Source organism: Xyrauchen texanus, chromosome 32 (genome assembly GCF_025860055.1).
Source record: "Xyrauchen texanus isolate HMW12.3.18 chromosome 32, RBS_HiC_50CHRs, whole genome shotgun sequence".
NCBI classification, from domain to species: Eukaryota; Metazoa; Chordata; class Actinopteri; order Cypriniformes; family Catostomidae; genus Xyrauchen; species Xyrauchen texanus.
The window spans coordinates 11,466,414-11,481,437 of NC_068307.1; the positions used below are offsets into that span (position 1 = coordinate 11,466,414).

The following is a 15,024-nucleotide window of genomic DNA, read 5'->3' on the forward strand; positions in this document are numbered from 1 at the left end:
TGGATGGCAATATGCACATGGTAATTTTATGTAGATGAGGTAATGCATAGTAAAAAAAGGGCCTGTATGCTCAATATATGGTTATTTCGGGAGAATATGCACTCATGTACACACAATCTTCCGCTAACTGGGATTTAGAAAGGCAAGTTTGCGCAGGATCTGCCGTACCTACGGTTTTATAAATCTGAAGACTTTTGTGCATACACACTTTTCCCAATTTAGGCGTATGCCAAATTACAGCGTACAACCTAAGCAAGTCTTTATACATGAGGCCCCTGGTGACTGATTAGCCCTCCTATTGCATTCGAGTCATTTTTGACGTAGTAGAGGTAAATCATAATTTTTAAATTGACTTTGTCAAGACTACTAATATGAACATAATAATAACATAATTTTTCCCCCCCAGATTTTTTGAATACATTTTTAAAAGACATTTTATAAAAGTGTTACCTCTTTTGCATTCCCTGATCAATTGGGGCATCAATTGTAGCTTTACACATTATATTATGCAGATATTTTCACACATTTATGAATTATATATATATTTTTAAATACTTTATTTACATTCAGCCTCTTTCCCATACTCTCACACACACTTTTTTCTCAAAATGGGACTGCATCTTGTTTACAAGCATGCACACACAAACACATTCAGTCTCACACACACTCACACTAAGAACTGACTAAACAGATGTAACAAACATAACGAATCTATATCAAAGGAAAAAAATGCCTAAAGGGAGGTGTGTCAAGAGCAAAGTTTCAAGCATAGATATAAGGGTTAATGGATGAATAAGGGTTAAAAGAAGAAAAGTCCACATTCTACTTTTTCTGCCCTCGACAGACTGATCTGATAATAAACTAGCTTGCAGCATAATTACACTGTGGAGGCGGGGGCGTGGTCAAGCGTATGTCCGGACAGGGAGAATGTGGTAAGGGTGCATACACCTGAGAACTATAATGTTTAACACCTGTTTCTGATTGCAGTAAGCAATAGGGAGAGAGATAAAAAGGGACCACTCCAGAGACGAGAGGAGTGACCAGTCAGAGAGAGACTATGCAAAACCTGAAGCTCATGATCGTGATGCTGAAAAGCGATTTTGAGTTTGTTTATTAAAAGTTATACCTATGAGTTGAAGCCTCCTTTCCTTCTGTCCTACTTTCCCTCCCATCACTGAATGCTACACACACATTAACATTTAGAAATTTATGCAATAAACAGAATATTTTTTTTCTAAAACATTGTATACAAGTTCGTATGTTGTGTAGTTGTGTTGTGTATTTGCTTTTCAGCAGTAATGAGTAATTAATTAATATAGGAGTTAATAGGATAATTACTAGAAATTCTGATTTTAAATATTTAGATAAATATAAAGCAATGCTATATTAAAATGAAATATCATATAATCCTTGATAAAAAAATATATATTTTCATATGATTTGGCACTTACTTCGCTGTAGTAATGTATATTTTTAAATGTTAAAAAATGTCTTAATATTTTGATAAAACAAAACTGACATCATGCATAACAACATTGATATTTGTCAGTTAACATGCCAAAAATACATAACTTTTGGAGCTAAAATGTTATCAATAGCTACAATATGGTTTTTGATGAAAACAATTGGATTATGAATGTTTTATAAGCTTTAAAATCCACCTGGTCAAAACTGACCCACAAAAGCATAATGTGTATGCAGATTATGAACGCAATAGGAGGGTTAATAAAGCGGAACTGAGCACCAATCAGCATATAATATGTGAGCTGACTGGCTTAACATGTCACATGTTAGCCGACTGGCTAACAGATAACAAGTCGAAGAACCTTTCAGCTTGCACCACACAGAATTCCATTGCTGAACTTTGCTTATATAGATGAATAGGAATGTTAATGTATAACTTTCTCCAGGTATTGTAGACCTCCCTGGTGGGAACAGACTATATTTTATCGATGATAAAATACTGCATATAGAATATCCAGAAAATCCAAGCAGGCACTTAATTTTGAGGCACTGCAATTGCCACAAATCTGCCAGAAAAGTCAAATGACTCTGACTATGCATAAGCTCTAGTAATTAAGATGATTAATGGCCACCTCTGAACTAACGGCCAAGGCGACTGACTTCCATTTCCCACCAGTGCTGTGTTGGGTTATGCACTGAAGTTCATCGCTTATGTTCTCTTGAACACATTCTGACAGCATCCTTTCAGAATACCATTCAGAGGTAAGTGCAACTCAAATCAGATTGTTCTTTATTGTGTGAGCATGTACCTGTCCTCCCCCCATCTCCATCTATCTGTCTTTGCCTTCATAGTACCTGATCCTGCTTTTAGTCCAAGATGATGGTTTACACTACAATGTGCAATCAGTGGAATATCCGTTTTCATGGCCTATCTCTCCCAGGTGGGTTCTTCCATGAAAAAGACCCATGCTCAAAATGGACTTCATGAACAACATGCTCTTAAAAACATGACATTTTCATGCACATGAATCCTTTTATTTTCACATATATATATATATATATATATCAGTGGCGGCTGCTTGTCTTTCAAAGAGGGGAAGCTCATTTTCGGCCTACATTATAAACTTATTTACCCTATTTTTTACACTAAATCAATCTTAGGTGTTGATCTGCCCTGCTGTTTAATTCTAATTTTTTCCTCGTAAGGAAGACTTTCAAATGGCTTCGCCAAAATCAGGTCGACAATATTAGCACCGTCTGCCATCGTGCGCAGTTTCACCCGTACGACGCTAGCCTAGCCTACTGTATGAATGAATGAATGAACGAATGAACGAACGAACGCTCTAAAACAAAATATATTAAACTTGGTAAAACTGAAACAAGGAATGTGGTGTATAATTGTGTGAAATGTATTATGCAAATTGACTAGCAATTTCGCCAAACAAATATAAAGAAATAGGTTGCAGCAGTTTGTCTTTCGACTACACTTGAGAAATCCGCGATGGGACGGAGCGCGAAATAGCTTCAGTGACTTCTTATAGTACAGATTCGCTGTCAATCAAAAGGAGATGCAGTCTTTCGACAGATCCTCCAATCATCACGCTGAAGCCCGGAGTCCGGGCCAGCCCACTCCTCATTCACCCCCAGAGACGCTGAGCGTCCGTGGGCGGGACATAATCGCAGCATTTATCCAATGACCGTCTATTTTCGGAGCACTGAAAAAACTGTTCAGAGCAGCCCCATTGAAGTCAATGGACGCTCGGCTTCAACAGGGAAATGCACTGACGCTACGGGAATGTATGAGAAGTAAATCGAGTCAGCCGACCTGCTATATGTAATGTAGCTGATTCTGAACGAACTCGTCTTCCAGATGAACGTGTTCTAACGCATTTTTAGTCAATAAATTGTTTACGCAATAGTACATATTTGACCATTATTTTTTGACATTATAGGGAAGCTGAGCTTCCCTTGCAGTCTTAAAGAAATCCCCACTGATATATATATATATATATATATATATATATATATATATATATATATATATATATATATATATATACTCTTAAGTAAAGTGGGGTCCAACAGTCTGAAACCTATATTGAAAATCTTGCCATTTCTAATTGAATACAAAATTATTAGGGATGCACCGAAATGAAAATTCTGGGCCGAAACTGAAACCGAAAATCCAGGATGCACTTGGCCGAAAACCGAAACCGAAACCGAAATTTTTACCTATTTAAAAAACAAAAATTTCATGAATTTAATGAATCTGAATAGAAAAACTACAAACCAAATAAATAAATCACACTTTTATTGAAAGTAGCACACCAAAATTGGACAAAAAATATATTAAAACTATATTAAATATTATTATTCTTTCAGTTCTGTAAAAATCTAATTTTACAGATTTTATTAACAATTATCCAAATAATGTAAAGTTTTAGAAAACTATTATATGAAAAACAACAGTCAAGTAATGAACTTAGCTAGCATCTTTAAAAAAGTTTAATATGCAACAGTAATTTTAATTAAAACAACAGGCAGAACACAGAATGGCAGAGGGCCTCTATTCCACTGATCTATATATAACTATAATATACAATTACCTGTGCGCAATCCGCGCAAGCAAAGGAAAGTGGTCTTTGTTTAATGCGACCGTAGTCAAGGGGATTGTCGCTTCTGGCGTAGTTCAGCTAGATACGTCTCAAGTTGTGTTGTAGCAGCGCTAGGTGTGGCACTGCTGTGGATCGGGGCGCTTTCCTGTAGAATCTCTTGCTGTACTCTGTGTATATATATCTTGAAAGTTCTGCTGAACAAACACTGCAGATCGCAAATTTGATGTCCTTATCAGAAACTTTGAAGAATTTCCACACCGCTGACATGATCGGCCTTTGTTGGGTAGCGCTGCGATAAGGGCTAGATCGATCCAGATTGAAATCAGAGCACTGAGGGGCAAATATTGCGCACCATGTGAAGGCTAAAAATAGCCGCGTGTGTGCGTCAACAGAGCAGTGTCATTCACTGACACGCAGGAGCTTCATGTGCATTTTATATATTTGCTTATTAAACACAGCCATTCGTGATTCACAGAGCAATTGCAAGTCTTCAAGTGACTTTGAATAAAATGCAAGAGTCATATGAACTACTTTAACTGAGTTTTTATGGTTCTTTTATGTCATTTTTTGAGCTTGACAGTAAAGGACATGACTAACACACAATATCGGATTTGGACCGGCCCGTTGGACTGATACTCGATCCATCTAAAAGCTTCAGTATCGGAGACGATACCGATCCAGGTATCGGATTGGTGCATCCCTAATTATTATTATTATTATTATTGTTATTATTTCTTAGTATTTGGTATGTCTCCCTTTTGCTTTAATGACAGCATGGACTCGAGCTGGGATGGAATCCATAAGTTTGTGCAAAACCTGAGGATCCATGTTCTCCCAGAATGATTTGATAATGTTCCAAAGAGCATCTTGTGTGCTTCATTGGAAACAAGGACATCTGACCTTTTGAACAAAGAAGTTATCATCAAGGTCAAGAATGTGCTCACATTTGATTAGTACCCTAGAAATTCATTATTTTACGAAATTCATGTTATGTATTATCTCAACATTTTCAAAATACTAAAACTATTTCCAGGTTTAAATGAAAAAACGATTTTTTCTAAATTTTCATTGTCGTCAGACTTTTGGACCTCACTGTTCCTCTGCTAAATCTTTGTGCATCCATATATATTAACATATTTTTCATATCAACACAGCAAGATGGGATGTTTATGCATACGTTCATACTTCTATAAATGTATATAAATGCCGGAAGATATGACAAAACATAATAAAACATAGGAAAAAATATAATATATACACTCACCTAAAGGATTATTAGGAACACCTGTTCAATTTCTCATTAATGCAATTATCTAATCAACCAATCACATGGCAGTTGCTTCAATGCATTTAGGGGTGTGGTCCTGGTCAAGACAATCTCCTGAACTCCAAACTGAATGTCAGAATGGGAAAAAAAGGTGATTTAAGCAATTTTGAGCGTGGCATGGTTGTTGGTGCCAGACGGGCCGGTCTGAGTATTTCACAATCTGCTCAGTTACTGGGATTTTCACTCACAACCATTTCTAGGGTTTACAAAGAATGGTGTGAAAAGGGAAAAACATCCAGTATGCGGCAGTCCTGTGGGCGAAAATGCCTTGTTGATGCTAGAGGTCAGAGGAGAATGGGCCGACTGTTTCAAGCTGATAGAAGAGCAACTTTGCCTGAAATAACCACTCGTTACAACCGAGGTATGCAGCAAAGCATTTGTGAAGCCACAACACGCACAACCTTGAGGCGGATGGGCTACAACAGCAGAAGACCCCACCGGGTACCACTCATCTCCACTACAAATAGGAAAAAGAGGCTACAATTTGCAAGAGCTCACCAAAATTGGACAGTTGAAGACTGGAAAAATGTTGCCTGGTCTGATGAGTCTCGAGTTCTGTTGAGACATTCAGATGGTAGAGTCAGAATTTGGCGTAAACAGAATGAGAACATGGATCCATCATGCCTTGATACCACTGTGCAGGCTGGTGGTGGTGGTGTAATGGTGTGGGGGATGTTTTCTTGGCACACTTTAGGCCCCTTAGTGCCAATTGGGCATCGTTTAAATGCCACGGCCTACATGAGCATTGTTTCTGACCATGTCCATCCATTTATGGCCACCATGTATCCATCCTCTGATGGCTACTTCCAGCAGGATAATGCACCATGTCACAAAGCTCGAATCGTTTCAAATTGGTTTCTTGAACATAACAATGAGTTCACTGTACTAAAATGGCCCCCACAGTCACCAGATCTCAACCCAATAGAGCATCTTTGGGATGTGGTGGAACGGGAGCTTCGTGCCCTGGATGTGCATCCCACAAATCTCCATCAACTGCAAGATGCTATCCTATCAATATGGGCCAACATTTCTAAAGAATGCTTTCAGCACCTTGTTGAATCAATGCCACGTAGAATTAAGGCAGTTCTGAAGGCAAAAGGGGGTCAAACACAGTATTAGTATGGTGTTCCTAATAATCCTTTAGGTGAGTGTATATATATAATATAATTATGTGCCTCGGAGCAAGACCACCTCCCTCACTAAACTATAACATCATCATTCAACATTACATGTGATTCAAACTTACCATTTAGGGCCTAGAATACAATCTTGTAAAACACAAATGCTTACCATACCTATGTACTGTGGGTATGTAGGTTTCTTTTATATGCTCCTGGGGCCAGCTGAATATGTGCCAAGCATGGCATTTATATATTGTCAGCATAAATGACGACTGATAAATCTTTTCTGAGTGAAGATGAAATATGTCTAGTGAAGCAAAGTGCCTGAAGGTACTAACGCTGTCTGTTTTCACTGTGTAAAGATATTAGGAAGGTTGGATAGTAATATTATCCCTCCATTTAGAAGACTTCATTTGATGTAATGAGCTCATTATCCTTGATAAAAGTGATTGTGTGGATTAAAGAATAATAGGTTTAAATGTGCTGCTGTTGCCATAATATCCAAACTTTGCTATAATTAAATGAGCTAACAAACACCTTTGTAAATGAATAAAAAATAAACACAACAAACTACTCGTGTAATTGAACGGAATAAGCAAATTGCATCATAAGCGGCTGGGAGTCCAGCGGACAGATGGCAGATTCATGACTACTCTGCCAGTGAAAGAGTCATATATGATTCTGTTTGGATGGCCAAGCTTTAGAGACCAATGCTAAGCAGTACCTAGAGAACTGAGATGAATCACATACTCTCACCCCAGTGCACCACGGCCATATTAAACAGTTATGGAGACAACTCAAGCGGAACTTTCAACTCTCAATTTCTCTTGCCGAGTTAAATTCTCAGACCACACCGCACTCCTGAGAATTCTCAACTCGACATCCAAAGCAGTATTACCATTCCTGAGGTCTTAAACCAATGTTTACAGCTATAGGATGTCTGCTAAATTGACACTAGATTTTCTCAACTCAACTGCATCTTTACGCCTCCACAGAATGCACAAGCTCACCCGTTACTTTTCCCTATGATGGTTTTGGGTTACACAAGTCTGTTATCATTAACACATCACCCTTCCTCCAGGCCAGTAACTGTACATGAATCACTCTCTAAAAGGGCTTATACTGCCGCATAGCGATATACACCCAAGTGCCAAGTTGTGCTGGGGTAAGCATGTTTTTAGAATGAAGATTGCACTATTGGATATTGAAGTAAAGGTGGCTGCCAGCACAGTATTGGATATTGTGAGTATAGGCTTGAGAGTCAATCTGAGCAAAACTCTCATATCTAAATCCGTGAGAAAACAAAATGATTGAATCACTTTCACATGTAAGTTTAACACTCTACAACTTGTTGTGTAACAAACACCATCTGACATGTCAATGACTGAAAATGTTCCCTAAGCATCTCTACAGACTTATGTAAACAGTCCTTAAAAGTACAAGTTCAAGGAAAAGTACTAATTTGTGGTCTTTCTAAAAGAAGCCTCACTAAAAAAATTATTTAAAATAAAATATAAATAATTATAATAATAATTCATTAGAAACATTTTCTTTTTATTGTTGATTTATGAACAGTTTGGACAATTTCTGCAATTACTATAAAGGTTCATAAGAATGTTTAACAAGTATTCCCAGACCAGTGCAAAACATCAAACTTTTTAAATTGAGCTGCAAAGCCATGAAAAATAATTCTCTGAATTCTGAGCCCTCAACATAACCACATTCATGTGAATAAAAACATTTATTACACTGATAACAGTTATTCTCAATCAAAGTTTGAATGTGGTGGAAAAAACAGGTTGATGATCGAATCAATGTGCCATTTTCTTGTATGATTTGTTTCTGCAAGTCCAATTTATTTTTTCCTAACATCTTTTCTCCAACCATAACGGCAAAACCTATTCCACAGATAAAGCACATCCCTGGGTTCACATATACACTCACACGCACACAATGGCAATGAAAGGCAACAGAATAAAAGGATGGCTGAAATCTTGTTGAAAAGAATTGGGAAAGAATAGAGGAACTGTATTACATGCAGGACAGAGGGGGAGCTAAAAAAAAAAAAAAGCTTAAAGCTCAAAGCGACAAACACCCAGCGGGAGTCGAACAGAAGATTTAAATGAGGCTTCTGTGGCTAGCCGTGCCACTGAACTATCCATTAAAATCAGATTATCTGTTTCTTTCCTTTTTTATTTATTTTTGTTTTTAATCATCTTCCCGAGGTTTGTCTGATAGTCCAACTAAAGTTGAATAATATGTATATTGATTGTGATCAGTAGGAGACACTGGCTTTGTGCATTTTATTAATGTTACTACAAGCCAACTCTAGCTCTCTGTGCAATGGTTTGGAGCGTGCACATGCTTGGAAAAAGAAAGGAGCATTTTGCATGCATTTTATTATTTTATTAAACCTTTATTTAACCAGGAAAATCCCGTATCAATGCTGTGCATTGTTTTTGGCACAGCATTGATACGTGTCTTTAAAAAATATCACCTGATGTTACAGAGACATTCAAAATTCCTCTTGTGCGTTTCAGAGTTCTAATTGCATTACTGTTCCTTTGTGTTCTATCAACATTCCACATGCTGCAAAATCTGCATCTCTAACTGCTCCTCCTTCATAAAACCTCTATTTGTGCTTGTTATTCTGCACAATGCTTATTTTGCATTCACTGTGTTTTTGCAAGTAGCATTTGTGGCAAAATATTGATAACCACAACATTTTATTTAAACTCGTCCTTCCTTTTCTTTAAAAAGAAATAACTAAATGAATCAAGGTCGCAGTGAGTAACTTACTTTTCAATGAAAGTGAATGGGGCCAATTTTTATAGGGTTTCAAAGTAGAAATATGAAACCTATAATATTATAAAAGCACTTACAATAATTCTTATGTTAAACTCACGTTATATTTGAGCTGTTAAGTTGTTTAAATTGTCCTTTTAACACTTGTTTGGGGGATTTAGGGGTTACACGTTGTGTCGCTTCCATTGTAAAGTACGCTTCTCACTGTGACCTTGATTTTTACTTTATATATAACACAAAAACATGTTCTGCCTCTCGGACATTTCGGGCCTGGATGAAACCTTGCCAAGACAGAACTCTTCGTGATCCCAGCCAACCCATCTGTTGACCACAACCTCACTATTCATCTTGGTTCAACTAGACTAACACTACTAGAACACCTCGGAGCCTGGGAGTGGTGGTAGATGACCAGCTTAATTTTACCGCCCACATCTCATCAACAACACAGTCTTGCAGATTTGTGCTCTACAACATCATGAAAATCAGACCTTTTCTGTCTGAATATGCTGCACAACTCTTGGTCCAAGCTCTGGTCATTTCAAGACTGGACTACTGTAATGTTTTGTTGGCTGGCCTCCCAGCAAACACAATTAAGCCACTGCAGATGGTCCAGGTCCAAAAAGGGATCATGTCACCCCACTCTTGATTTCACTTCACTGGCTACATGTAGCTGCCTGCATCAAATTCAAGGCTTTGACTCTGGCCTTCAGGAAAGCCAATGGAGCTGCACTCTCTTACTTCAATTCACTTCTCCAGGTCTATGCTCAAACTTGCAATCTATGAATGAACGTCGCCTGATGGTCCATCACAAAGAGGCTCAAAGTCTAATTCATGATCTTTCACTTTCTCTGTTCCACTGTGGTGGAATGTGATTCCAACCTCCACATGATTTGCTGATACCATCTCAACATTCAAGAATCAGCTGAAAACACATCTGTTCTGTGAACACTTAACCAATCCACACTAATTGCACTTATTGTTGAACATAACTTGCACTTACTGTACAAAAAAAAAAAGAAATACTTCTGTCTCTTTCTTCTGCGCTAGCACCTATACTACTCTAGCCACCTTGAGAGTTTGGCAGTACAACACTGTAGATGTTGTTGAACTTTATATGACAAACTGCTTGCTATGTTCCTCATTTGTAAGTCGCTTTGGATAAAAGCATCTGCTAAATGACTAAATGTAAAATGGAAATGAAGTTATAAAACTGGATATAACTTTACAGAAAAAGGTTAGTAAGCAATTGTATCATGTTTAATCATGTCACCACGCATATTGTGGCTATACTTTTGAAACAGTCAGTATTTCAAAGTTTACAGATGGGCCCCATTCACTTCCATTGTAGGGACAAGTACAAATCAATTTTTGTGGTAATCAACATTATGCCACAATTGCTGTTAATGCTGATTTGGGGAATCATATGTAAAGAGGAAGCAAAACACAACAAGTCTAAAAGCATCATCACTGCACTGATGTGAGTCAGCTTTACTGGAGAATATCAGTACAACATCAGCTCAAATACACGTATTTACCAACTGCTCTTTTGTCTTCATACATATATGATATTTTAACCTAAAATGATATCTAAGATACTGCATATAGCCCACACGCATACACAGAGATAGCGAGATTGAGAAAGATTGTGATGTTGCATGACTATATATATTCACACACAAACCTGTTGCAAAAGCTCCACAGAGAGTACCATACACACTCTACATACACAGTACAGATAAACACTCGCAATAAATGTGCAGCTGGATCCTGCAATGCACTGCAACCTCTTACCTTTGTGAATGTTCAGGCCTTGCAGCACACCCCTGGGGACAAACATGGTGTAGAAGCTCTGGGTGAAGCCTGGTCTACATGGAGCGATGGTCTGAGCTTTTCCGTGACTCCCCTGAGGAAGAGAGACATTATTGGCCTTGAAGACACAGGAGAGGGTGTGTGGTTAGGCAAATACATTTTTGACCACAAGGTTGTGGTTCTTATTTAAGATTATCGAAACCATTATAAATACCTTGAGGCAAACTCACAGAGCATGGATGCAGATGTTTTACTGCTGGATAAGGGCTGAATAACAGTTCTTTAGACCGCAGCAGTGTGTGAATAAGCAACACTTTGCTTCTATGCAAATATGTAAATCTACAACTAATTTTAAATGAAAGGCAGCAAATCTTTGATTTAATTCGCATCCTGTGGCATGCACTCTTATGTATTCTAATGGTGGTTAAATAAATTCACACAAGTGAAAACATCAAGAGCTTTTCTAAAAAAATAATAAGAGCTAAACGAGCCTGTTTGATGATTAAAATAAACCAAGGGAAAAACAGGGATTAGAAAGACAGGAAGTGCAGAGGAAAGATGGGTGTGCTGGAGTTCTGCCATGCAAATCAGTAGAGAAATTGAGCCATTATGGTGGCATCTATTTTAGGACACTGACCTAGTGTGTGTGTAAGTGTGTGCGTACGCATCAACGGATAGTGCTCACCATGGAGATTTAGCATAATTAGATGTTGGGTCATATTCAGGTTATCCCAGTCTCAGTATTGTGCGCTTCTCTACAACGATTTTGGGTTCAAGCACAGGCCTTGCAGTAAACTGACAGAGGTTGCCTTTAGGGGTCTCTCTCTCTCTTCTCACCCCCTGCTTTGGCACCAGAGCAGAAACAACTATGAACGTGGAATATCAAGGCAACAAAGAGCCGACACAGTGCTCTTTCATATATGCACGGAGGAAGAGTCTGTGTCAAAGCATCCCAACAGATCACATTAGTCAGAGGGCTGGGAGATGGTTACTTTTCTAAAGCCGTGCTGCCTCTGCCCACCATGTGAATAAAGCTCTATCGCTACGTTTCACCCCCATCTGAATTTAGATTTTATTCTGAATGAGTCATCAAAGAGAGAATGTCATTTTCTTAACTTATATTTACTCAGCATCCCAAATGCTCTGAAATTTCATTTAGGCTAATTGTATGCATGTGTATGTGTGTTTCTTGTACTTGCATGTATTTTTTTCTAAAATGTAACTGTTTTATAATTCAAAATGCTACAAGTTCCCTCATTTCCTAATGTCAAATAAATATCTTCAGGCGGTCTCATTAATAGGGGATTACATAATAAATACATTAATATGCATATAATGCATTTGAATATTCACATATATCCATCCAGTATACACTATTACTCGCCTACTCCCAGACATACCACAGGCATCGCCGCATCCTCTGCAATGTGTGTTAAAAGTGCAGCTGCAAGCGGTGAGCGCAACACTGCAGCTGACTGTTAGAGCCAGTGTTAAAAAAAAAAACGGATTAACTTAACTGTCATTAAGAATGAGAATGGACCATAGCAGAAGTGTTATAAAAGCAATGTTTGATTTCCAAAGAGACAAAGTCAACGATCTCTTTGAAAGTAATCGCCGGGAAAATGCACAAACAAAAGTGTGGTATTCCACCACCGCCGCAGTATTTTCACACTACGAGCGTCAATTTTCAAGCACTATTAGGCTACTTCCGAAATGTTTGGAGGGAAAAAAACAGTTAGTCTTACCAAAGATGTGCCCACAACTATGGCACACGCCACAATCATCGCGAAGGCTGTTTTCATTTTTGCCATCGTTCGCGGAGCAAACAGGCGGATGTTTGTTATTCACAAATTTGGTGATAATTCCTCGAAGATTTGCTTTCGGGAGCAGGGTTCCGCGAACAACGCTGAGCGATGGGAGAGGATATTGTCCCAGTTGGTCCTGCGCTCTACTGCAGGTGGATAGGCGCTGTTCAGCTCAGCACCACGGCTTCGTTGGCGGCGTCACAACCGCTTCAACTCCTCCTACCGCAGCATACTGCTTAAAGACACACACCGAGAGACGCACTACAGTACGCTGGACAGTTATAAGCAGGAACTGTTTAAAAGCAACCCTATTTTAATTTATTACAGTTTGTGGTATTACATTTGTATATAGGCTACAGTTGAAGTCATAAGTTTATATGCACCTTAGCCAAATACATTTGAACTCAGTTTTTCATAATTCCTGACATTTAATCGTAGAAAACATTCCATGTCTTAGGTCAGTTAGGATCACTACTTTATTTTAAGAATGTGAAATGTCAGAACAATAGTAGATATATTTATTATTTATTTCAGCTTTTATTTATTTCATCTAATTCCCAGTGGGCAGTGGTGGATTTAGTAATGGGAGAAGTGGGCGGTCGGCCAATAAGGTATCTTGTGTTGGGGTGGGCATGAGCCAATTCAGTACATATCCTATAAGACGCTATTTGTCTAATTGTCTAAAGTCCTGACATCACTTTCTGGAATATTCCAAGCTGCTTAAAGGCACAGTTAATTAGTGTTTGTAAACTTCTAACCCACTGGAATTGTGATATAATCAATTAAAAGTGAATCGATCTATCTGGAAACAATTGTTGTTGACTCATGTCATGCACAAAGTAGATTTCCTAATTGACTTGCCAAACTATAGTTTGCTAATATTAAATCTGTGGAGTGGTTTAAAAAATTAGTTTTAATGACTTCAACATAAGTGTATGTAAACTTCTGACTTCAACAGTAATAACTGTAACTGAACTATGGTATATTGGTGAGAACAATTGACTCGTTTCAGTCACTGGACTTTTTCTTTGCAGTGGCCATAATTGTGATCATCAAAAGGGGGAGCAATGTCGGCGAATGAAAAAAAAAAAAATTGTGCACGATATCAAGAAAAACCTCAATAATTGCTTTTGGTCCATGCCAAACCTCAGGGAAATTTAATATAGGTCTAAAGTAAGCAAATTCAGGTCGAAATGATGGTCAGCTTATAAGAAATACACAGAAAGCAACCAAGACATGTACACCTATGCAAGTATACCTGGAGTTGAACTACTTAATATTTGATATTAATTTGATACAATGGTTACTTGCTGTATGTTGTCAATCATTTAAATACTGTCTATGTGTTTTGGTGCATAGTTAATTTAATGAAAAAGTATGACTTGTATGACTTTCTTTCTCCTCAAGAACACAATTTTTTTTAGAAGAATATATCTTGGCTCTGTAGGGCCATACAATGCACGTTAATGGGGTCCTAAGCTTTAAAGCTCCAAAAAGCACATAAATGCAGCATAAAATAAATCTATTAGACTTCAGTTGTTTAGTCCATGTTTTAGGAAGTGATCCAATCAGTTTACGTGGGAACAGACCAAATTTTAATTACATTTTCACTATAAATCTTAACATCTTCATAATCATATGATGTGTTGTTAATTGATTAACATTAGTATATACACATTAAAGGTGCACTAAATAACCTTTGTCTTTGTGTCATCTTGGACTTACACTGACACCTAGCGGCTTGGATGCAGCATGATTGAAAATCAATAGTTTTAAGTTTCAGGTGCCATTGTAGAAATTTGTATTCACAGTCAGCCATGATTACTTTAATCAATCAGTGAAAGTATTAAATTGCAGGATAGTTTCTGAGATTAAGCGAGCAGTTTTCGGCTGGTCATGTGATTCTAAAATGGCAGCCCCCATGTGTGGACCCTCTCCAAGTAGAATAAAACAGTTTTAATAAGGTTACTGATATGACTGGAGTCTTCATTTTAATGTGAGGGGTCATGCAACATGTACATTGCAAAAATTACAATTAATATCTTTAGGAGATAGACTTTTTTTTTAGAGGAAAAATA

At 37.8% G+C, this 15,024-nt stretch overlaps 1 protein-coding gene across 1 annotated transcript in view; it reads right to left on the reverse strand.

Moving 5' to 3' along the window:
- Positions 1-13,074, reverse strand: part of cdh4 (cadherin 4, type 1, R-cadherin (retinal)) — a 324,629-nt gene extending 311,555 nt beyond the window's left edge. The window contains exons 1-2 of the mRNA XM_052101106.1: positions 12,887-13,074; positions 11,124-11,235 (exon numbers count right to left, since the gene is read on the reverse strand). Of these exons, the coding sequence (XP_051957066.1) occupies positions 11,124-11,235; positions 12,887-12,952 (178 nt within the window). The 5' untranslated portion in view covers positions 12,953-13,074. The remainder of the gene's footprint in view (positions 1-11,123; positions 11,236-12,886) is intronic.
- Between the last annotated feature and the right edge of the window lie 1,950 nt (positions 13,075-15,024).